The sequence below is a fragment of the Peromyscus maniculatus genome, chromosome 2 (genome assembly GCF_049852395.1).
Source record: "Peromyscus maniculatus bairdii isolate BWxNUB_F1_BW_parent chromosome 2, HU_Pman_BW_mat_3.1, whole genome shotgun sequence".
NCBI classification, from domain to species: domain Eukaryota; kingdom Metazoa; phylum Chordata; class Mammalia; order Rodentia; family Cricetidae; genus Peromyscus; species Peromyscus maniculatus.
In genome coordinates, this window is record NC_134853.1 from 156337875 (window position 1) to 156360571 (window position 22697).

Sequence of the window (22697 nt, forward strand, 5' to 3'; positions counted from 1 at the left end):
TGGTGCATACCTTTAATCCCAGCCCTCAGGAGGCAGAGGCAGGCAGATCTCTGTGAGTTCCAGGCCAGCCTGGGCTACAGAGTGAATTCCAGGATAGCCAGGAATACACAAAGAGATTCTGTCTCAAAAAACAAAAACAAAAACAAAAAAAAACTTTATTTCTATTTTATGTGAATGAGTGCTTGTCTGTCTGTCTGTATTTGTGCCATGTATGTGCAGTGCCTCCAGAGGCTGAAAGAGGGTGTCAGATCCCCTGAAACTGGAGTCACAGACATTTGTGAGCCAACATGTGGGTGCTGGGAGTTGAGCCCGGGTCCTCTGCAAGAGCAGCCAGTGCTCTAACCACTGAGCCATCTCTCCAGCCCCTCTTCATTCTGATTTTATAGATGAGGAAACATAGGCTCTGGGAGGTTGGGTAACTTTTCCAAGGTTACAAAGCTGTTAAGCGTCAGACTTAGGACTAAAATGTGGGTAGCTCTATCTTAGGGCCTTCTCTGTGACCTAGACTGCCTCTGCAGGCGCAAAGAAGTTCATAAATCATAAAATGCCTACTGTATACTCAATTCTAGGCTAGTCAGAATATACATATGGCATCTAATTTATTACAAATAACAACCCTGCCAGGTAGGTGTTTATTATCCCATTTTGCAGATAAAAAACTGAGGCCTGGATCAGAGAAGCGCCTCTGAGGGGTTTAAGGTCTTCTCAGTGAAAGGTTTCCTTCTGGGTTTTGATTCTAAACAGCCCTTGGCCTAGGTCCTGTCCTCCCATTCACCTTCTGTGGGGTCTCCCAGCTGTGCTTCAGGAGTGTCCAGCCTGAGACCCAGTGTCCCATGTCAAAGCCGATGCTCAGAGAGAGGTGGCAGTCACACACCCACGTACCCAGATAGTCAGAGACAGAACTGGGGCTTGCCCTTGCCATCTTTGGTCAGGAGACGATGACCTTCTCCTTCTCCTGAGGTTTCTGTCCCAGCTTGGAGCCCTCAAGGTGGTGAACCTGATCTTTCGTAGGCCTGGTGCAGAGGGGGAGGGGTGGGTTTAACAAGGCCTCAGTCCTGGGGGTTTGAGCATCTTGCTGGTGAAATCAGAGGAGTCCTGGGCACAGCTAGAGAATCTGGGTATCTGTGTGGATTTGCTGGGGGGGGGTCACCCACTGGGGGGGGTCACCCACCCTCACCCTTTGCCAACACCCAGCACCATTGTCTGGCTCAGAGCAGGCGGCAAACCATGTGCTTTGGGTAAATGACCAAGCGTAGGAATGAAGGGCATGGGGACGGGGTGGGGGTGCGTGGGGCACTGATGGGCTGAGTGAGCACAGGAATGCTAGGAGCTTGGAGAAGGGGGACCCCCTGGGCTGCAGAGGCTGATTAGGACAATAGGTCAAGGGTGGGGTGGGACTGTAGGCAGCTATGGAACTCAGTGGCCTGTGGGTGCTGGAAAGGGCACTCTGGCCACTCTTGCTCTGTGTCTAGGGTGGGGGTGGCAGGCCCATCTGAGAGAGCTGGCACATGGTGCTCTGTCCCATGGCAGTGTAGGCAAAGACTAGAAATAGAAAGTGTGAGCTTCGGGTGTCACCATGGGCAAGTCCCTGTCTTCCTGCCGGGACTGCGGTTTTCTTCCAAGTACAGCATGGATTGTGTTACCTGCCAGTGGATTTCTGGGTAGCTAGTACAGAGGTCCTGGGGGAAGGCTGGTGGTGTGTTAATTGGAAGGTGCCTGGCTGCATTAGCAGATGTCCCCAGCAGGAAAAGTCCCAAGCTGGGTCTTCTCACAGGCCTTCTCCTATACTGTGAGAGCCAGAGTCCTTGCCTCAGGACCAGGGGAGCTGGGAGAGTCAGGCCACCTGAGCTGCGCAGGCCAGCACCCCAGGTTGGGGCCAGCCCATGACCTCCTCTCTGGCTTGCCAACCTGCTGTTTGCTCAGGAGGCCACGGCCTGGCCCAGCTCCGGGATCCGGGTATCTGGGCTCCCAGCCAGCACATGGTGAGGGCCCCACGTGCCACCCTCCTGCCCACTAGTGACCCCGGCCTGGAGTAGAAGGCCTCTTATCTGCATGCTCCATGGGGGCCCTGGCAGCTGTAGCCCCAAGCCCATCTTAAGACTTTTTGGGGGGACCTGGACTCATCTCCAAAATGGGTAGTGGCAGCAGTGACCTCGTTAGGGCATGTTGTTTTAAGGACTAAATGACATCACTGTCAACAGCAGCTCTTGGCCCCTCTCCACAGCCTCACGCTCCCTTCCAGTTGCTATGAGGTCAGAGGTACCTAAGACCTAAGGATCCTAATAGCTCAGGCCTATGTCTGGCTGCCTAGACTCCTGCCTCCACCTCGACAGAAGCCCCCTACCCACCCACCCCCAACTCCCCACACCTTGCTTTGAAACCTGTTCACCTGGCTGTGCCTAGCCACATTTCCTGGTACCTGGGCACAGGCAGGGATGGGCAGGCAGGGCATGGGGCATGGAGGAGGGCTGTGCCAGATGGCTGAGCTTCGAAAACAATGGGCCTCTGTGCCCCCTGGGAGGGGGCAGCTCCGAGGCAGCCGCCTGGCTCCCATTCTATAATAGAGCCCTCTTAGACTCAAAGTCCCAGGCCTGTGCCGGGAGACTGGGGCTCTGGAGGGCACGCCCCCCCCCTCAAACCCCATTCTCACTGGGAGATCTGTGCCCTTTTCCCACCAGGTGGGTAGAAGCACTTGGCGGGCAACCTCTGCCCCCAGTCCCTGCTGGCAGGCACAGGCTGGCAGGCACCCCTTAGGCCTCTGTCCCTGGCTAGCTCTGCCTGCCTAAGCCTTCATAAGCTGGCAGGTTCTCCCGACTACTGTATCTGGTTGCTCATGTGTGTGCCAGGTGGGTGTCCTCAGGACAGGCAGACAGGCAGAGGAGCATGAGAGGTGGAGGCTGGGAAGGAAAGTCAGCAGGGGCCAGATGCACTGGGGCCTCCATGTTTTTGGAACGCCTGTGTCGGCTTGACTCCCCTTCTGGTGCTTGGCATCGGCGTCCTCCAGGCTTCTAGGCGGTCCTTCACAGAAAGCCCCTCAGCTCCCACTCTGTAGATTCAAGAAAAGACGGGGCTCTCTGGCCGCTCTCCAGTTGGGTCACGGAAGGAATGTACCCTGGGGAAGTGTGCCGTCACTTATCCTCAGCCTGCCCTAATACGTCCAAAACCCCTCATGTTCAAACCTGGCTCGGACCCTGCTGTTTGCAGGGCAAGACCTCGTGAAGCATCAGAGCCCTGAAGGGTGTGTTGTGGGGGAGCTTAGATTTTCATCTCTGATCTGCCCGTCGGATGCTGGGCCACCTCCACATGGCCCCTTGACCTCCCCAAGCCTCAGTTTGCCTTTCTGGGCATGAGGAGCCTGGGCCAGAGCCTTATCTGCCAGCTTAGTTGTTCGGTTCCGGTGAGAGTCCCAGGAGAGCCGATAAAGCAAAGGATAAAGAAAAGAAGCCTTTGAAAAGCTCAGAGCCTGCACCCCGCCCCCCAGGTGTGATTATTATTGTTACCTTGATTCAGTGATAAGTGCGATGCAGAAGAGTTGCCAAGAAACCAGGAGCTGTCTGCGGCAGCTTCCAGCTGGCCCACTCAGGAACTGGGCCCTGTACCCTAGACCCCTGCCTGACTCTTTCTCAGGGAAAGATGGACACCACCAAGAGGTGAGGAAGCTGGGCCAACCGGCTGGGGACCAGGGAGTTGCAGGAGCTGAAGGTCACTCTCAAGTGTGCCTGGTCCGGGCTCCCAGGTTGGCTCTCCCTGGGACCTTGGGCAAGTCACCTCTTATGTGGCTGCCACCTGTTCGTATGTCAAAGATGTGCCCAGTGCAGACAGGGCAAGCTTGGAGCCAAGAAGGCCATGACAATGTCCGCAGAAGCCCAGGGCTGGGGTGGAAAGTTGCTGTGGGCAGGCCAGTTGACAAGATGAGGGACCTGTGTGATGGACAGCTGGGACATGCGTAGTGGAGTCAGGCCCCAGCCTTGCCCTTTCCTTGCTGTGTGATCTTGGGCTGCTTAGAGAAAGTCTCTGTGCTTCTGTGTTTTCACCTGGACAGAAGTGTGATGAAGTCACACCTCAAAAAGCCATTGTGGGGTGGGGGGCAGGGGGCATCACGATGGATCAGCAGGAAAAGGCGCTTGTCACCAAGCCTGAGGACCTAAGTTTGACTCCTGGAACTCACGTGGTGAAGGAGAGAACCAACGCCTGTGAGTTGTCCTCTGCACACATTGTTAGCATACACGCACACACACATACCCATGCACGCATGCACACACACACACACACACACACACACACACACGTACATGCACACATGCACATCGTTTTCTTTTTAAACACCTGTAGTGGTGGAAGGAGACTCTCTCTGTGTGAACTGTAGAAGCCGAACAGGGCATCTGGCAGGGTGGGCACCTTACCCTGGCTGCTGGAATAGGAAGAGTGGGAGATTCTTTTAACTGAGCTAGGCCTGAGGGTCAGGAAGGGTTTTGGAAAAGTGGGAAGGGGACAAGATTTAAGGGACCTCCTCCCGTGTAAACAGAATGACAGAGACGAGAATGGGATAGATGAGACGGGAGGGACCTAGAAGGCCAGGCTCCTGAAGGTGGTGGGAGATGTGCGGAGGCCGGGGGCTGCAGGGAGTGAGGCTGGAGAGGAGCAGGAATGTCTGAGCAGAAGCCAGAGTTGAGGGGAGGGAGGCTAAGTCTGCTGCTTCGAAGTGTTAAACGAACAGCTGCTATTTGCTAAGAGGCTCTGTCATGTGGGGTTAAAGGGATAATTACTTCTTCACCCAGATCCCCGGGAGTTTTATGGTCTTGGACTCACTGAACGTGACCTTCGGCAAGCACTCGATCTTGCAAGGTTTTAGTTTCTTCTCTCAAAACTTAAGGGCCCCAGCTGGTGAGAGGGCCCAGCAGGTAAAGTTGCTTGCCGCCAAGCCTGAGGACCTGAGTTCGATCCCTGGGACCGTGGTGGAGGGAGAGAACCAATTCCTCTGGGTTGTCCTCTTTCTTATCGTCATCCATGTGCCGACCCGGCTGCGGGTACTGGCATCTCTTCAACTGTCAACACGGTGTGGTTAGCAGTGCTCAGCCCCGGGGCTGGGAAGGCTCTGTGAGGATTGGTCCCTCAGGGTTGGCCACACGTTAAGGAGTTCAGATCTTGACTTTGGGGGCCTCAAACTAGGGTGCAGACGCCTGCTCTGCACGCCTTTCTGAGCCTGTTTCCTCGTGTAGGAAGTAGGCAGTTTGAAAGCACTACCTTGTTAGGCTAGAAGGCTTTTGTTATGACTGTCATTCCACCCATCAGGACTGAGGACAGAATGTCCTCGACCCCAGTCCCACCCCGCCCTTGCCCAGTCCTTTAGGACCCAGCTGAGGAGTTGCCTAGCTGGGGGAGGGCCAGGACTGTGGTCAATAGAGAGGGGGGAGCCCAGAGCAGGGAGGTGAGGGGTGGAGGTGGGGGTTACGTACAGGATGAGGGTCCTATAAAGGAGCTGAAGTATCCCCCCACACCTACACACCCCACAGCTGTGAGACACACCCCCTAGTTCTGTCCTGGCTTCAGTAGTTCTGAGAGAGATGGACATGGGATCTGGGGAGCAGACTAAGTTGCTGTTAGGACTTGCCACCAAGGTGACCAGCAGCTGTCCAAGCCCGATTCTGGGGCCATGAAATGGATAGAAAGTACCAGTTATTGAGCCTAGCTATGGAAATCACCATCACATGTAGCCAGAGGGTCCAAGGACAGTGGTCCTCACTAAGAGCACCCGTCCGGCCTCAACAGTACTTCTACTAAGTATATTCTTCTTTTTTTTTGGTGGGAAGGGGGTTCAAGACAGGGTTTCACTGGATAGCCTTGGCTGTCTTGGAGCCCACTCTGTAGACCAGGCTGGCCTGGAACCCAGAGATCCATCTGCCTCTGCCTCCTGAGTGCTAGAATTAAAGGTGTGGGCCACATCTTCTTTACACTGCTGTGTGGGTACAGTTTATCATCAGGACCACCAGCCAACTCCCAAATAAACAACAGGGAGACTTAATGTTAATTACATGTTCTGCCAATAGCTTATGCTTGTTACTAACTAGCTCTTACAACTTAAATTAACCCATATTTCTTATCTACCCTCTGCCACGTGGTGGTACCTTCTTTCAGCATGGCATGTTCATCTGCTTCTCTTGCATCTGGCTGGCGACTCCTCTGACTCTGCCCTCCTTCTTCCCAGCATTCTCTTTGCCCTGAAAATCCTGCCCAGCTATCAGCCAATCAGCTTTTTATTAACAGTGAGAGCAATACATACTTAGAGTGTACAAAGACTGTTCCGCAGCCCTGCTGGGCACCAGCCATGCTTGGTCAAGGCTGTGAGCTTTGAAGTCCAGCTGTCCTTTGTCTGTAAAATATGGGGGTCAGCAGGGGGCCTGAGAGCTGGCTCCGAAGGTAAAGTGCTTACACTGCAAGTATCAGGACCCGAGTTCAGATCCCCAGCACCCAGGTAGAAAGCTGGCACAATGGCACACATTTTTAACCCCAGCTCTGAGGAGACAGAGACAGGAGGATGCCTGGGTCTCATTAGCTCACTAGGCAATCAGTGAGCTCCAGGTTCAGTGAGGGCCCTTGCCTCAAAAAAAAACAAGATGGAGATCAATTGAGGAAGACACGTGACATTGACCTCTAGCTTCCAGATACATGAACACACACACACACACACACACACACACACACACACACACACACACACACACACACACACTGGGGGGAGAGAAAGGGAGAGAGGGAGAGAATAAGTAACCCCAAACTCCAGTACAATAAGGGCAGAGTGGGTCTCCACAGAATCTACCTGAACACTGTGTGGACCTCTCTGTCTAATCTCCCACCCCATCTCCCCCTCCCCCTTCCCCTGTCAGCGCACACTATGACAACAGAAGTTGTGTTGACACATTCCCTCACTCACCAACCTTCCATGGCTCCTTCCTGCTGCCCGCCTTCAGTCAGTCAGTCAGTCAGTCAGTCAGTCAGTCAGCAAATACTCAGTGGGGCCCTCCTTGGGAGAGAGTTCGCTGTGGAAATACCTGTGACTGTCCAGTCATGGTGCTGAACTGTTTTGGAGACAGGGGTCCAGAGGGACTGCTGTGTCCTGGACTCAGGCCACACCAGCCAGTTGTCTGCCATCCTGCCCACACTGATGCTATGGCCTCAAAAGGCTTCGGCCACCAGGTCTGTCCTTCGAGTCAAGCAATCCGGGACACAGACCTTGGAAGAAGTTGACAGCCCTCGGGGGTAGGGGGGTCCCTGTGCTAAGCGGGGCTGAGGCTGGTTCCTCTGACCCAGGGAGAGGCAAAGAGGCTTAGAACTTGCCAGGGTCGTCTTCTGGGCCAGGATCCTGCGGGTCCTGCCTCTCCTGGGTGTGTCTGCCTGTCTGTGCCTGACTCAAGCCTGCCACAGGCCACTGAAGCTCCTCTGGAAGGTGACTCACCCTCTTGGGACTAGCCTGCCTTGGTGGAACTGGGGCTGGGGCGCAGCCATGTCAGGCTGGCCTGGGGCAGCGATAGAAGCCAGGCCTGCTTCACGAGGCCATAGGTTCCCTGGATCCGGGAACCACTGGGCACGTCTTCCCCTTGACCTGGGAGGTGGACTCGGCAGGATTGTGTGGGAGACAGGCGCTGACGTCACTCTTTAGACCTCTCCCCTGTCCTTCAAGGGTTGTGGGTGTAACTTCATCTAGGCTTAGCGTCAGGTGGGTCATAAACGGTGGCCTGTTGTGGGCTGACTATGTGACCTCTGTGTACATCGTAGTCCATGTCCTAAAGCAGAAGTGAGGAGTTGTGTCTCTAAGGCCCAGGGTGTGGCTCACACAAGTCTGGCCACAGTGGGCCCACTGTGTGGCACTTACTGGCATTAGTAATAACAGTCCACAGGCTGCTGCCCACTAAAGACTCTGGGAGGGACCCAGAGAGCTGGGGAACCTAATAGCTCCTGCTTCTACAGCAACATTTGCTGTGCTGACTCAGTTTCCATCTTCAGAATGGGCTGGAGAACTGGCGGAGAACTTGGGGGTCCATTCCTCTGACCTCTGGGAAGAGGAGCCCGCTTGTCAGCCCTGCTGGGGGAGGGCTGCCCCTGCCCTTCCTCCTGGAGAGCGCAGAGCCCTCCCTGCCTCGCTCCCCCAGTTCTCAGAGGACTCTTCTTCCCGGAGGTCCTGAGTCTCCCAACCTGAGGCTCTCTCTGACCTCAGACTCCTTTTTCTCTTCCAGGAAGAGTGATGGACAGAAGCAGTGCTTCCCTCAGGCACTAGACCTGCTCCTAGTGGACTCAGTTCCCTCCCATCCTGCCTCACCTTATCCTAAGGTAAGTGACCCCAACCTACGGCCCTGGTCTGTGCCCCGCCATGCCAGGGCTGGGAGACGCCTAAACATGGCTATTGGGAAGATGTCAGATATTCGGTCGATGCCACTGGGGCTAAGTCCCCAAAAGGACACCATTCCTGACCGTGGGGTGGCTTGTGTGGTCTCAGAGGCTGAACCAGTGTCGACAGAATGTTAGCAGTGGGACTTAGGGATAAACTATTAAGCAGCAGCTCCTTTGCCTTCTTTCCATTATCATCATGGCCACAGCTGCCCCCACTATAGGCCAGATGTGCTAATAGTCACAGACCACACGCATCAGGACTGGATAAAAGGCATCTCTCCCACAGCCTGGGCTGTCTCTGGCTCCGAGCCCTGTGGTGAAGCCTCTTTTGTTGCTCTCATCAACAACCAAGGTTTGCCTGGTACCCGCTTAGTACCAAACTTAAAGATTCCTGGCAGGCCAGGACACAGCCCCTACCCCCAGAAGCCATGCCCTGGCTAGGAGATGAGTGACTGAATGGCTTCTGCACCGTGTCAGGGGCCAGGGGCGCTGGTGTTTCGGGGGATTTGGTCAGTGCTACATAGTACTTAGTGTCTTGTCTATGGCGTCGCTCTGTCCCTCAGCTCTGTCCACTCTGCTGTAGCCACGGCCATCCAAATCCAAGCTCAGTGATACTGTTATTCGCACAAAGGGCTGCGGGCTGGATGCTGTGGGGCCAGGAGCAGCTGATGCTTTTTGGCCGGTATGGGGCTCATGGACTCTCCGGTACTGAGGCAGGGTGTTCGGCAGTGACTAAAGCCTGCCTCCAGCCACCTTGCCCTTGGCCTTTTCATCGACCTCAGGCAGGGAAACTGCTCTCACCTGGGATCTAAATGCTCAGAGATGTAAAGTAATCTTCCCCAGGGTTGCAGAGCCAGGAAGGTTCTGTGAGGAACATCCTCCATAGAATAAGGATTGACGCCTTTCCTAGGCCAAGAGGACAAAGGACCAAGGAGTGTTATCTGTGTGTAGGACTGCTATCTCCATGGAAACCCCAAGCAGCGTGCTTTAAGTCACATACAGGCCTCCTGGGATCTTCTCCTGCCTTCCCTGGTGGGCAGCAGCCCCAGGCAGGGCCAAAAGCGTCCTCAGGAATCAGAGACTTGATGGCAGCCACTTGCTCAAGCAGCTGGGTTTGTGAGTGAGGTCTTCCCGGGCTCTGGACTGTTACTTGTCCTCTCTGGGCTTTGGTCTTTTCGTCTAGGGAGGAAGGTGGGTGTAGCACATCCTTGGAGCCTTGCACCTCAGACAGCCCAAGGTGGGTCCTTCTGATTTCCATGGATGCCCCTTCAGCCTCCTGGCCTCCACCCAGCTGGCTACCACTTTCCAATTGTGCTAACACAGCTCAGTGAGTTTCAGACCACTCCATTCCCACAGTCCACTGCTCCTCCAAATTAGGACCCATTCTGTGAACAGTTGTCCCTTTCCAGGGCTGGACATCAACTCCCAGACACTGAGTGACTCCTCTGGGGTTTCCAGCAGGCTCCTGGCTCCTGGAACCAGGCCTGCGATACCCTCCAGTTTTCCTCGGCACCCTTTATCGGTACATATTTATCACGATACTGGAACCAGTCTGAGGGGCACATGACCTCCCTGTGCATAAGGGCGAGTTCCGCCTATAACATAGAGTGGACAGTGTCTTCTCTATCAACCTTGCCAGCTCGCCACTGGGCGATGCCTGTGAAGTGTTGGGAATAATCAGTCTGCCTGCGTTCTCAGGGCTGGGCAGGGGAATTCTCTTCTCTTTGGTGAGCCACACTTGAATAGACTCTAGCTGCCCTCTGCAGGACTCAGGGACTATAGAATCTACATACAAGGGCACAAGTCCTATGCCTAGACACTGGGGGCCTGGCCACAGACAGACAGACAGACACAGCACATATCTATAGCGTATTCAGACTTGCACATGAACACATGAAGGAGATGGACAGTAAACACCCCTACCCATCCCTTCCAACCCCCCCCCACACACACCTCTGTGCTACAGAAACGCACTATGTCACATACAGTCACAACTAGCCTTGGAGTTGCACACGTACACACTGGAAGCGTGCACAGCATCCACTCTACCTGGCCTACATATCGCTGGTGATATGAGCAGGCTTGGCCTCCCCCAGGGCCAGTGTGGGAAAGGATGTTCCTCTGGCTGCATTGTGATGGGTGCCCGGAAGTGTGCAGGTCTGGAAGTGGTTGCGTAAATCAATATTTGCTGCTGTTAATTATTAAAGCCAAAGCTACTTGGTGTCTGGAATGCACATCTCTGGCGTTCCCGCTGGCTCTCTGGGCCCGAGCCTGACCTGGGGCCAGGTCTGGGAGGGAAAGGAAAGTGCTGCCTGCCTTCCTCGCAGAGGCTCCCCGGCCCTGGGGACAGAGGGTAGTGGGCAGTGCTTCTGGGAAGTTGCAAGAGGTCTGGCCCCCCCGGGCTGGAGGACAGCTCTACCCCTGCAGCACCCCGGATTCTCCAGCCTCCGTCTGGAGGATGGGTGCTATGGCTGGGGGCCTGTCCCCACGGCACAGTGGCTGCACCAGCCCAAGACACAAGGACAGGAGTGTCAGATGGGAGGACTTCAGAGGCCTTGTACTTCAGATGGCGAACTGGGTCAACAGAGGTGCCAGAGACTCCCTTCTACACTCTGAAGTTGTAGCAAGGCCAGAGCTAGACCCTGAAGAACCTAAACTATAGAATACCGGTCCTAAGGTTCGCATGTGCCTTTCTCTCCATTCCAGGCTTTCCCCCAGGGTTGGGCAGGGTGCTGAGGTGGAGAAGAGGTGAGGAGGAGGCAGGTCCACGCTCTTCCAGGGATCCCTGGTTTTCCTAGTGGTGTGATCTCGGATAAGCTCTTGCACCTCTTCGAATATGGTTTTCTTATCTGTCTAATAAGGATAGCCAAATAGCCAAGACAATGACCTCCTTGGCTATGGCAAGACGGTGAGCCACGCAAAAGGGTCCAGCTAAGGAAGTGCTCAAGAAAATCACTGTCTCCAGGACTTTTGCATTCCCTGGGCACAGCTGTCCCAAGAACCTTGTCCTTGAAGCCCAGAGGCAGGCAGGGTCTCCAGCCTGGGAAGGCACAGCTGCTAATAGAAGTGCTTAAGGCTTCCTGCGCGCAGGCGCAGTGTCCAGGCCGCCGGGGGCGTGGCCTAGATGTCCCGCCCCCGCCCGCGCCTCCCGCACCTGGCGCCCCGCCCCCTCGGGCCCGGCGGCGGGGCGAGCCCAGAGAAGGCAGAGCGGCGGCGGGACGGGAGCTCGGAGCTCCGGCTACGGGGCCCGGGGCCGGGCCGGCTTGCAGAGCCGCCGGGTCTGGGGCTCGGGATGGCGCAGCCGCGGCCCCCAGCACCCCAGGGCCGTCCTCGGAGGGGCTCGCTGCCGGCTGTGGCCGGCTGGCAGGTGAGGACGTTGGCAGGGGCGGCCTGGCCGACGGGGGACCCTAGGGCCACCCCTCAGCCCAACTACCCCGAGTCCGGCAAGCTGTGCCCGAGCCCCATCACGGTGGATGTGTGCACTTTTGGACTGACACCCGGACCACACGGAGCACCCCAGTCCCATGGGCAGTTTTCCACAGCTGCCCGTGGGACAGACGTGAGGACAGTGGCCGTTGGGCTGCAGTGGCATTGGGTGTGTGTATGTGACTGCTGCTGGGACCACCTGCTGCCTTTCCTACACGGAAGGGGTACAGATGTTACAGGGTGACTTTGTGGTGGCTTTTCCCCAGGTGGGATGCCCCGGCTTCTGGCCACACCACTCCTAGCCTTCCTTTGCCATGTGTCAGGGCGTCTGCTGCCGCCTGTGGGACTGTAACTGTGGGTGTTACTTGTTGCTGTGTGTGTATACTCTGGGTGACAGTACCATGTGTCAGTGTTGATGTAGTTGTGATTCCGGTGCAGCAGTGTGTGATGTTTCATTGTGCCTGGATGTTTGGTCACCTTCAGTGGGCCCCCTTCCCTCCTCAGCCCATTGCTGGGTGTCTTTGGAAGGGGTAGGGTCAGAGGCTGTCTGGCTGCCCCCCCCCAACAGATGGAGGCAGTGTTGTAAAACAGTTGACAGGTGTGTTTGTCTTCCTGGACTTTAGGTGTATGTCTGTCTGCCAAACTGCCAGTGGGATCTGTTCTTCCAAACTCAGAGGTGTTGGGTGTGGCCACAGGTGACCATGGCTCAGGGGCTCCTGGGTACTGCCGAAGTGGACTTGACAGGCTGGGTCTTGCTCTGTGGGCAGGCTTCAGGCCGTGAGCATGAGGGCTTAGGTTCCGTGACCTATGTGCATGTGTGGTGCTGGGTGGCTGTGCCCAGGACCCCATGGAGCTTGATGACCCCGGCAGTTGCCTAACTCCTCTTCCTTTTCCCAGAACTCTTGTCTGCAGTGTCGGACGCTGTCTTGGGTCTCTTGCGCAGCATGCCTCGATCCTGGCAGTGATGCCTGGGATTCTGTGTCTGTTTCCCTGAGCACCTAGCTGTCCCTGCCCATGCCAGTGTGTGTCCTGGTCTCAGCTGGGAGAATGACTGTGTTTGCATGTGCAGTGACGGGGTGCAGGCTGCACAGGTGTGGCTTTGCAAATGTGTGGATCTCAGGTACACGGACCTGAGTGGGTGTTGTGTGTAACTCAGGACAACAACATGTGTATATGTGTGTTAGGCTATGTCTTTAAGAATTACTGTGCATAGGTGCCATATGGACCCCTGTGTGTGTGTGTGTTTCTTGGTACACAAAAGGTAGGCCTGGTGCAGTGAAACTGTTCGAATCACGGTGTGCAGGCCTGTGTGTGTCCCACAGACAGAGTGTGTGTTTCCTGGTACACACCCCTAGCACATGTGTGTGAGCTCAGATGGCTCCACCTGGGCAGCAGGAACTGCTTGAGTTGAACCTCGGAAAAGTTGGGGGGAAGGCTGCCCTGGAGACTCTGGGGGCTTCCCAGGCCTGGCCCCCAATCTGCCAGCCTCCATCCGGTAGGGATGCCGCCTTCCAGGAAGACCCAGGAGGGAGTTGGCGTTGAAGAGGCCCATGCTGCCAAGCAGCTGCCAGACGCTGCATTAACCCTCTGTGTGTCCTGATTCGCCTTGGACAGGCTGGCTTGTGCATGTGGGGTGCATGCACAGGTGAAGGACCAATGGCAGGCCAACCTCTCTCCCCAAAGTGTCCCCAGCACACTGCTTGTGTTGAGGGCTGTCTGGCCCGGGCATTGGGAAACTGGCTCTTCCTGAGTGCTGGTGAGCCACAGACCCTCCCTCCATGCCTGGTGCCTGGTGGGTCTTGGCTCTAGGACTGGGTCCTGGGTACTCTCTGGGGTCCATATGCCAATCCTGGGAATGATATCTTGGTATTGGCAGAGGGGGAGATGTCTCTTCTCCTGAAGTAACTTCCTCCTCCTTCAGGAAAGCAGACTGAGTAGGGCGTCTGCTGGAGACCCAGGACCTAAGTTCTGGGCTTCCCTCACCAGGTGACCCAACTGGCCAAACTCTGGGGGGTTAGCCTTACAGAACCCCTCCCACAAAGTCCTGGTCACTCCCTCTGGCACCTGATGAGAGGACCAGGCAAGCTGGGGTGGCTAGAGCCTGTTCCAGGCTTGGTAGTATCAGCTGGGCTTCCCTCAGGATTGACCTCGCTCTCCCATCTCTGTTCCAGAACACAGATCTGTTTGAGATGATTGAAAAGATGCAGGTAAGGACGGGCCAGGGAGCCTCAGAGCTGGCTGGGCTAAAGGTGGCCATCCCCTGCCTGCTTCCTCTCTGTGAACTCATCCAGGGTCCCAGCTCCCATCCCTTCCTGGGTCCCCAGCAAGTCATCCCCACATGTACATACCAAGCCAGCTCATCAGAGTCCTGGGAGGCTCCTGTGCAGTAACCCCATGCAGGATGGAGGAGGGGATAGATGCACAGATGCAGGCGGGGGAGGCATTAGTGGGCCAGGCAGCCTGGGGTGCAGCGCTGCCCCTTGCTTCACCCCTGCTCACCCTCCACCTCCCAGCTCTGCTCTGTCTGTGGCATGGGTGAGTGTCTGGACGGGGGCAAAGGGTAACGGAGTAGGGTGAGAGGCGGCTTGAAGAAAGCTCAGGAGCCTCCTTCATGTCAACACTCCGGATGTCAGCCTCCCATCCCTCCAGTTTCTTTGCCTCTTCCTCTTCCCTCTCTTCCTCCTCCCCCTCCATCTCCCTCCCCTCCAAGGATCTCCTGATGCATGCACTAGCCCTTCCCTACAAACAAAACACACACACACACACACACACACACACACACACACACACACACACACACACCCCACATGCCTGCGTACACTCCCTGCCCCCACTCCCAGCAGCACGTGCGTTCCTGCACAGAGCCCCAAGCTCCTCTCCTGCTCCTCCCTCAGCTCATCACCACGGGGATGCCAGAGGCCTGAGGAGCAATCTGGCCAACACCCCACTCTGCAAGTGCCCCTACACACGTGGGCATCTCTCTCAGGGCTTTCTCTTCAGCCCAGGGAGGGCTCCCGGCGGCGGCAGGCATGACAGGAGGGTAACAGTATACCTTCTCTTGCAGGGAAGCAGGATGGATGAACAGCGATGCTCCTTCCCACCGCCTCTCAAAGTAGGTGGACCAGACTCTGGGCCATTCACCCTACTGGGCTGGGTAGGGTCCAGGAAGAGTGTCCCAGTTGCCACTGTGTGTCAGTATTGGTGAGCAGGGCACCTGGCCCTGGGAATTCAGTAGCTTGTAGAGCCTTTGCCCCGACCCTGGCAAGAGCTTTCAAGCCAGCCCTTGCTGCCCTCCTGCACCACCAAAGGCACCTGCCCCTCCAGGCCACCCCATACCAAAGCTGAAGCCTTGGTTGTCGAAAAGATGGTTGCCGTGACGTGGTTGTGTTTCCTTATTGGCCTGTGAGCCCCCGCCCCACCCAGCCCAGGTCCTCAGATAGGCATGTACCTCCATTGATTCGAGACTCCCCTAGAGGATGTGGCTGGGCCCAGGGGAAGGTTCCAGGGCTGCAGGCATGTGCAGAGCTGTAAGCCTGAAGCTTCATTCGGGGCCGGGGGCTCAGAGCTGTCCTTAGACCGATGCCACCAGGTGCTTGGTAGGAATGTCACTTCTAAGGTCCTACTTGGAGTGTTGCCTCTGTCTGTCCCGGCTTTCCTCAGGAGAGGAGAGGCAGGGAACCTCCCTTGTCCCTGGCAGAAAGCTTTGGAAGATATCAGACTCAGGGAGCCTCTGAGCAAGCTCGTGTGTGTGTGTGTGTGTGTGTGTGTGTGTGTGTGTGTGTGTGTGTGTGTGTGTGTGTGTGTGTGTAAAGGGTGAAGCCCCACCTCAGCTGGTCCTTGGCTTGTTTATATTTTGCAGACGGAGGAGGACTACATTCCCTACCCAAGTGTCCATGAGGTACCAGCCTCAGCCCCACACCCACCCTTACCATGACCCTGGGAGGCCCTCATGCAGGCCTGTCCCATGGAGACTCACTTTCCAGTCCTGACAGTGCTGAGGTTGTTTGAATCCGAGGCCTCTCGGCCACGTGTTTCAGCCCATGGCCCTGGGCCACTCTCTTTCACTCTCTCCCCCACCTTTTGGTAGTGCTGAGAGGTAAGGAGCCAAGCAGGTTCCCCAGCGGGTGGATGAGAGCCTTGGGTTTCATGGCCCTGGACTGTCCCGTAGTACCTGGTAGTCCTGGGGCTGAGGTGGGGGTTGCCCTGGGGCCCTTAGTGGGTGCCGTGTGGATTAGCTCTCAGCCGAGTCCCCCTCTAGGTCCTGGGGCGAGAAGGGCCCTTCCCCCTCATCCTGCTGCCCCAGTTTGGGGGCTACTGGATTGAAGGCACCAACCACGAAATCACCAGCATCCCGGAGACAGAGCCGCTGCAGTCTCCCTCCACCAAGGTCAAGCTGGAGTGCAACCCCACAGCACGCATCTACCGGAAGCACTTTCTGGGCAAGGTGAGTGGCTGGCTAGAGTTGGAGGCGGGGGCCCCACCGGAAGTGGCCTTAGGGTGAAGCTGGGTCAGTATCCCGGAATTCTGAGTCTCAGGGAGCATCATGTGGATTAATTCATTCACTCGACAATTGTTGCAAAAGGCAGACGGGCATGGTTGTGAGGAGAAGAGACCCCGTCATGGTTTGTGCTTTAGCTAAGTTATCTACTGTGTGCCTGCTTTAGCTAGGTTAGCTACTGTGTGCCTCAGTTTCCCCATCTGCAAAAATGGCAATTGTGACATCCATCTCATGTGGTTGCTGGGAAGCCTTAATGAGGAGATGCCAGTAGGGGTTTTTGAGTGGCATCTCAAACCAAGTAAGTGCTCTTCAGCATGAGCAAATAAATTATGAGCACCAGCTGTGTACCTGGTCTCTGAGCACCAGTTGTATACCTGGTCTTGCACTGAGCACTAGATATGGAAAACAAAATTGAACCAGACTTGGCCCTCAGCAGCCGGGGGAGGGGCTGGGAAGACACAGGAGTGTCATAGTTTGACATGGACTGGTGTCACCCTAGCCTCCGAGCCAGGGACTCTGCCCAGTAACTGCTCTGTAGACTGACCCACGGTGACACTCTGCTGAGTAGTTGCTGAGCAAGGTGATAACTCCATAGTTATCAGGTGTGCACTGGGCATGGCGATTATATGCCTGTAATCGCCAGCACTTGGGAATCTGAGGCAGGAGGATTACCAGAAGTTCAAGGCCTATCCTGGCCACAGACTGAGATCTTGTCTCAACAGAAATGAAACGAAAGAAGTTACTGGGTGGGAGCTGAGAACCCCTGTGCTGGGGCCCTGGATATCACACGGGATGCTGTCAGATTGCTGTGAAAATAGGAGAGGTGTGCTGTGTGCTCTGGGGCCTCGGGGCCTGCTTGCAAATGGCGGCTGGCTCTCCTTCTGTTGATTTGGCCGTGTTATCTTGGGTGTTTTATTTAACCTTCTTTATCTAACTGCTTCCTTATCTGTAAAATGGGGGTAAGACAAGTGCATGGGAAGCATGTAATAAACATGTGGTTGATGGTAGCTGCCACCACACCTGTCTGCTCCCTCTGTGAGAGCAACTCTCCCATACTTGCGAGAGAGGAAGCGGAAACTCAGGTGAGGTGACTTGGTCTAGATCAGAGTGTGTGTGTGTGCACAGAATGGAAGAAGGGGTACCCTTGCAGGATTAGGAAAATATGTGGCCTCAGTGTGGCCCCAGGGCACCAGGCTGCTTCTAGGAAATACTGGTGCTGTCTGGTTGGGGGTGGGGCGGGGCCATTCACTGTGTGGTGACTAATGCAGCCAGCCTTCACCTGGGGACAGACCCAGAGCACAGCACTTGAGTCTACCCCCTGGCTGGAGGGCGGGAGACCTTCATTCCAGGTGCCCACTGTCCAGTACACTCAGCTGTGCCTAGGAGTCAGGGACTGTGAGCCTGGCATGAAGTTGGCACTCTAAAGCTTCCTAAAGGAGTCCCAGTGCTGAGCGGGGGGAGGGTCTTCCACACAGCAGACACTAAGGTACAGGTGGGCTCTGTGGTGACCAGGGTCAGGTCAGCAGGACAGAGGGGAGGTGGTGGGGTAGCTAGGGAAGAGGCAGTGTCTAGCACAGGACCACATGCTGGTAAGAGGCAGTGAGGGTGGCCTTAGGAACCGATTTCTGATTTCCTGAGACCATGATCCCACCTTCCACTGTGTCTCTAGGGCTTCTCTGGCCTTGTGGGGAACTCCCAGCCCCTGGACTTCCTGGCCAAGTACCTGTCACTCATCTGTGGACAGGGTCAGGCATTTTGGGGTTTTCTCCAACCCTGTGCCTAGGCTGGGGTTCAGGGGGGCTCTGGTCTAGGTCCATTCATTGGACCTAGTTCAGGGGAGCTGCAAATTCGAGGGCACACCCCCTAGCCCTGCCTCTCTCTCCACCCTGCCTCCAGATGCAATGTTCATGTTTAAACAAGATTCACTTCCAGAATGATTCCCAGGGCGGGTGTGGCGTACAGTTCCACTCCCAGGCCCAGGCCAGCAGGGGGAGCCCAGGCCAGGCTGGGGCTGCAGTGCCTCTCTTCTGGGCTTAGGAATGTCCCCCCAGAAGGTTCCCCACAAAGGCCTGGGTTCCCATAGAAGGGGTACCATTGCTGTCATAGGCGTCCCCTCTTCTCTAGGTGAGGAGAGCAGGAACCTGCCTGGTTAGTTAGGATGCGTCACTTCCTGTTTCTCACGGGCCTTGGCTTCAGGGGCCACTGAGCCAAAGGTTGGGCAATCAGCTGTTCGGCGTCTTTTCCTTCTAGTGCCTGGCACATGCTAGTGGCCCCTAAACCTCCCTCCCTCCCCACTCCCTCCATTCTGTGGAGGTCAGAAGAGGGCACTGAATCCCCTGACCCTAGAGTTACAGGCAGGTGTGAGCCACCTGACATGGTTTCTGGGAACAGAACTCAAGTCCTCTCTACAAGAGCAGTCCATGCTTTTAACCACGGACCCATCCAGCCCCATCCTAGCATCTTCTTTCTTGAGGCAGCCTCACTGTGTAGCTCAGGCTGGCCTTGAACTGTGGATCGCCTATCTCAGCCTTCCTAGGCTGGAATGCCAGGTGTTCACTACCACACCTGTTTAGTTGGCTTTTCTTTCTCTTCTCTTCTCTTCCCTTTCCTCTTTCTTTCTTTCTTTCTTTCTTTCTTTCTTTCTTTCTTTCTTTCTTTCTTTCTTTCTTTCTTTCTTTCTTTCTTTCTTTCTTTCTTTCTTTCTTTCTTTCTTTCTTTTTCTTCCTTTCCTTCTTTCTTCTCTCTCTCTTCCTTTCTCTTTTGGTTTTTTGAGACAGGGTTTCTTTGTATAGCCTTGGCTGTCCTGGAACCTACTCTGTAGACCAAGCTGGCCTTGAACTCACAGTGATCCCCCTGCCTCTGCCTCCCCAGTGCTGAGATTAAGGCATGTGCCACCACCACCCTGGCTAGTTGGCTTTTCTTATTGAGCGATAGCTGGGTACTTAAGGACTGGGGCATACGTACGTACATACACATACATCTGCACACAGACACACAGATATGCATGTGGCTCTGACTTTAATAAGGAGCCAGAGACAAAGTTCCAACAGGCATTCTTACCATGGTGCCAGGCCTTTTACCTCACTCCCCCACCCCATCCAGGTGGCCTCCCTCCCATCTCATAGAATAGGAAAGTGAGGCATGGAGAACAGGTGTGCTCCTCAGGCTGCCCAGCTGCTAAGGGGCGGATCCATCTGGTGCAGAGTCCGCTGTTGCCCACGGCATCTGCTGCTTGGTGATAGACATCAGCCAGGACAGAGTTGGCTGTCTTGCTTCCAGAAGCCAAACGCTCAGCTCCCTCCCTTCCTCTGCCCCTCCCACCACAGGAACACTTCAATTACTATTCTTTGGACACTGCTCTTGGCCACCTGGTCTTCTCACTCAAGTACGATGTCATCGGGGATCAAGAACATCTGAGGCTACTGCTTAGGTAAGGCAGTCAAAGGGGGAACCCCAAGACAGGAGAGGACTGAGGTCCAGAATTCAGGTGCACAGTTCCCTGTACCTGCCCTCCTGACGGAGGCCCAGAGAGGAGCGAGAATTTGCCTGAGGTCACCCAGCAAGGTAGTGCCTTAGCCAGGCCTGGTGCCCTGCTGTCCCCTTTGGTCCCCCTGAGGTCTTCCCACCGTTGGGTCTCTCACCTGCTAGCTTTCTCCTCAGGACCAAGTGTCGGACCTACCATGATGTCATCCCTATCTCCTGTCTCACCGAGTTCCCCAATGTGGTCCAGATGGCAAAGGTGAGGCCATGAGCACCCGGGTCTGGCACTTCCGGGATCCCTGGGCCTGCATAGGGCAGCTGCTTCTATGGGCAGCCTCTTACCTGACCCCACCCACCCACCCAGGGTGCATGCTGCGCTGTGTTGTCCTGGGGACCTACACATGTGCTTCTAATGCTCTTTACAGCACCCACAGATCCCAGGTGGCCCCAGTTCTCTCAGCCCCAGCAGTGAGGGTCCCCAGTCTGTCACTAGCCTCTGTTGCTTCAGACTGGCCCGTCTCCCTTCCTTTCTGCTTACCAAGACGCAGGAAGCTCCCTTTCTCCCTGACCCCAGCTCACGCCCTCCCTGTCGTCTTTTACAGCTGGTATGTGAAGATGTCAATGTGGATCGATTTTACCCTGTGCTCTACCCCAAGGTACCTGCCCTGACTTGTTCCCCAGGGTGGGTGGCAGCGGGAGGAGTGGGCAACTGTGGGTACCCTTGGTGGCTGGGCATCTCCCCAGGGCCTCTTGTTTGCCCCGACAACCTTACCTTGCCCCCAGTGTGCAGGAGAAAACACAGGAGGGTTGTATGTTTACTTATGGATGCGTGGCTGATAAGGGGGCCTGCCTGGAGCCTTGTTCATGCCTAGAATATCTCAGTGCTACCTAGAGAGCTTCCTAGGATGCTCTGTGCTCTAGATTTCTTTCCCATGGGCCTTGCCTTCTAGGGGATATGGAGGGACAGAATAGCACTGATAGCCCCATAAGTGTGTCCCCATGCTGCTGGCTCCTGTGGCTGTGACAATAATGGAATAAATACAGTGGCTTCTGTCTTCTGAAGGATGGGGCCTTGAAATGTCCTGGGGGGTCCTGGATGAACTTGTTCATCAGGCTGAAGTCCTGAAAGGTGAAGGAAGGGATCTCAGAAATCAAGTCCCACAACTTGGTTTCAGTGGGAGAAACAGGCTCAGAGTGAGGAGGGACCCACCGGCTCAAGGCCCCAAGGCAAGCCGGTTGGACTTGGGGTGTTTAGGAGCATGAGGAAGTTTTTTGCCGAAGTGTCAGGGAGTGAGCCGGGCATTGCAGAGTGGTTTGGGATGGCCTTGGCCATAGTAAGTTCATGGTAGAACTTAGAAATCCAGCAGAATCAGAGCCAGGTCCCAGGCCTGTGCTGACTAGAGGCACAATGTTGAAGGTCTCTGAAAGCTAGCAGCAGGGGAATGATGGCGTCCCCCTCTGATGTTGTTTTGAGGATGGCGTGGGGAGGGGCAGTGGGGGAGCACAGTGATGCTCCCAGGGAACACTTCGCCTCTCTCTCCATAGGCTTCCAGGCTCATCGTCACCTTCGATGAACATGTTATCAGCAATAACTTCAAGTTTGGAGTCATTTATCAGAAACTGGGGCAGGTGCGTTTGCCCACCCCCTCCCCCGGCCTGGCCCTGTGACCCACCCCACCTCGCCCTCAACAGTCACCTGCCAGAGCACTCAGTCTCCCAGGAGCTCGGGGACCGCCCATGGGCACTCTGGGAGAAAATGGGGCTGAGGGAGGGCCACTCAGGAGCCGCAGCTTTGCGACTTGGCCCCCGTGCGGTCCCCAGACGTCCGAAGAGGAACTTTTCAGTACCAATGAGGAAAGTCCCGCCTTCGTGGAGTTCCTCGAGTTCCTGGGCCAGAAAGTCAAACTGCAGGATTTCAAGGGGTAAGTCCCAGGGTCAGATGGCTAGAGCGGATATGACCATGCTCCCGAGCAGGGAGGGAGCCCCATCCTTGCCCCATGGAGGCCTGCCTGGAGCTGGAGACTGAGCCGTGGCCCGGGGGCCCTGGGGACAGGTTCCGAGGAGGCCTGGACGTGACTCACGGGCAGACTGGGACCGAGTCCGTGTACTGCAACTTCCGCAACAAGGAGATCATGTTTCACGTGTCCACCAAGCTGCCATACACGGAAGGGGACGCCCAGCAGGTAGCCTGGGCACCCATACCTGTGACCCCCATCCACTTGTCTGTTCATCATTCGTTATGCCGGACTCAATGCTGGCTCTGTGATCCAGATACGGAAATGACCTGTTCTCTCCCCAGGGCGGGCTGCAGGTGGGACGGGGGAGGTGGGAAAGCCCTGGCGTCTGCCTCTGTGGAGCAGTGATAATAATGGCATCTACGAGGTAGAGACTTAGGGGAGAGGGAATGTGAACAGAGTAGATTATACACAGCAGGAGCCCTGCCTCCGGGAGCTTGTATTTTGGCGAGGAACAAGGGGCATGCGTGGTGGGGTCCTGTGAGGGTCCCGAGACCTAGCAGAGCCAGGAGTTAGGAAGTGCTTTAAGATGAAATGACGACAGGCTGCCAAGTTGCTAACAGAAGGAAGTGAGGAGTCCCACGAAGAAAAATAGGGAGTTCGGGCATGTTCTTCGACCTGACATCCAAATCCAGCTTACCTTCTCTCAGAGTTCCCATCAGGCCATCTGCTTGACTCTACCCCCCGAGCCCAGGGTGCTGAGAGGGTAATAATGATGGAGATGTATATTCTTGCTGGCTTTTTTCCTTGGCTTTCCCTTTTAGCAACACTAATGTCTTTGTTCAGTGATGGACCATGTTTGGGGGTGTTGAGATAGGATTGAGATAGGGGAAGGGCTGAGGTGGGACCTGGGTTTGAGACCTAGGTTCAAGTCCCCAAGGGCATTGGGAAAC

The 22697-nt window shown here is 55.7% G+C and overlaps 1 protein-coding gene across 20 annotated transcripts in view; it reads left to right on the top strand.

Annotated features, from left to right (window-relative positions):
* The window catches only part of Rap1gap (RAP1 GTPase activating protein), a 65216-nt gene that overhangs the window by 31457 nt on the left and 11062 nt on the right, over window positions 1-22697 (top strand). For 13 of the 20 annotated variants that reach the window (XR_013049409.1, XR_013049411.1, XR_013049410.1 and 10 more), the window contains exons 1-11: window positions 11586-11752; window positions 13983-14018; window positions 14876-14923; window positions 15671-15709; window positions 16070-16255; window positions 19636-19739; window positions 19970-20048; window positions 20392-20445; window positions 21335-21418; window positions 21611-21711; window positions 21843-21972. Coding sequence is in view for 15 of the 20 variants with exons in the window: in XM_076565454.1 (XP_076421569.1) it covers window positions 11678-11752; window positions 13983-14018; window positions 14876-14923; window positions 15671-15709; window positions 16070-16255; window positions 19636-19739; window positions 19970-20048; window positions 20392-20445; window positions 21335-21418; window positions 21611-21711; window positions 21843-21972 (936 nt within the window). In the remaining 5 variants the exon portion in view is untranslated. Of the gene's footprint in view, window positions 1-8231; window positions 8326-11585; window positions 11753-13982; window positions 14019-14875; window positions 14924-15670; window positions 15710-16069; window positions 16256-19635; window positions 19740-19969; window positions 20049-20391; window positions 20446-21334; window positions 21419-21610; window positions 21712-21842; window positions 21973-22697 lie in introns of those variants that run through there. The other 7 variants (XR_013049413.1, XM_076565468.1, XM_076565467.1 and 4 more) reach the window with 1 other exon arrangement.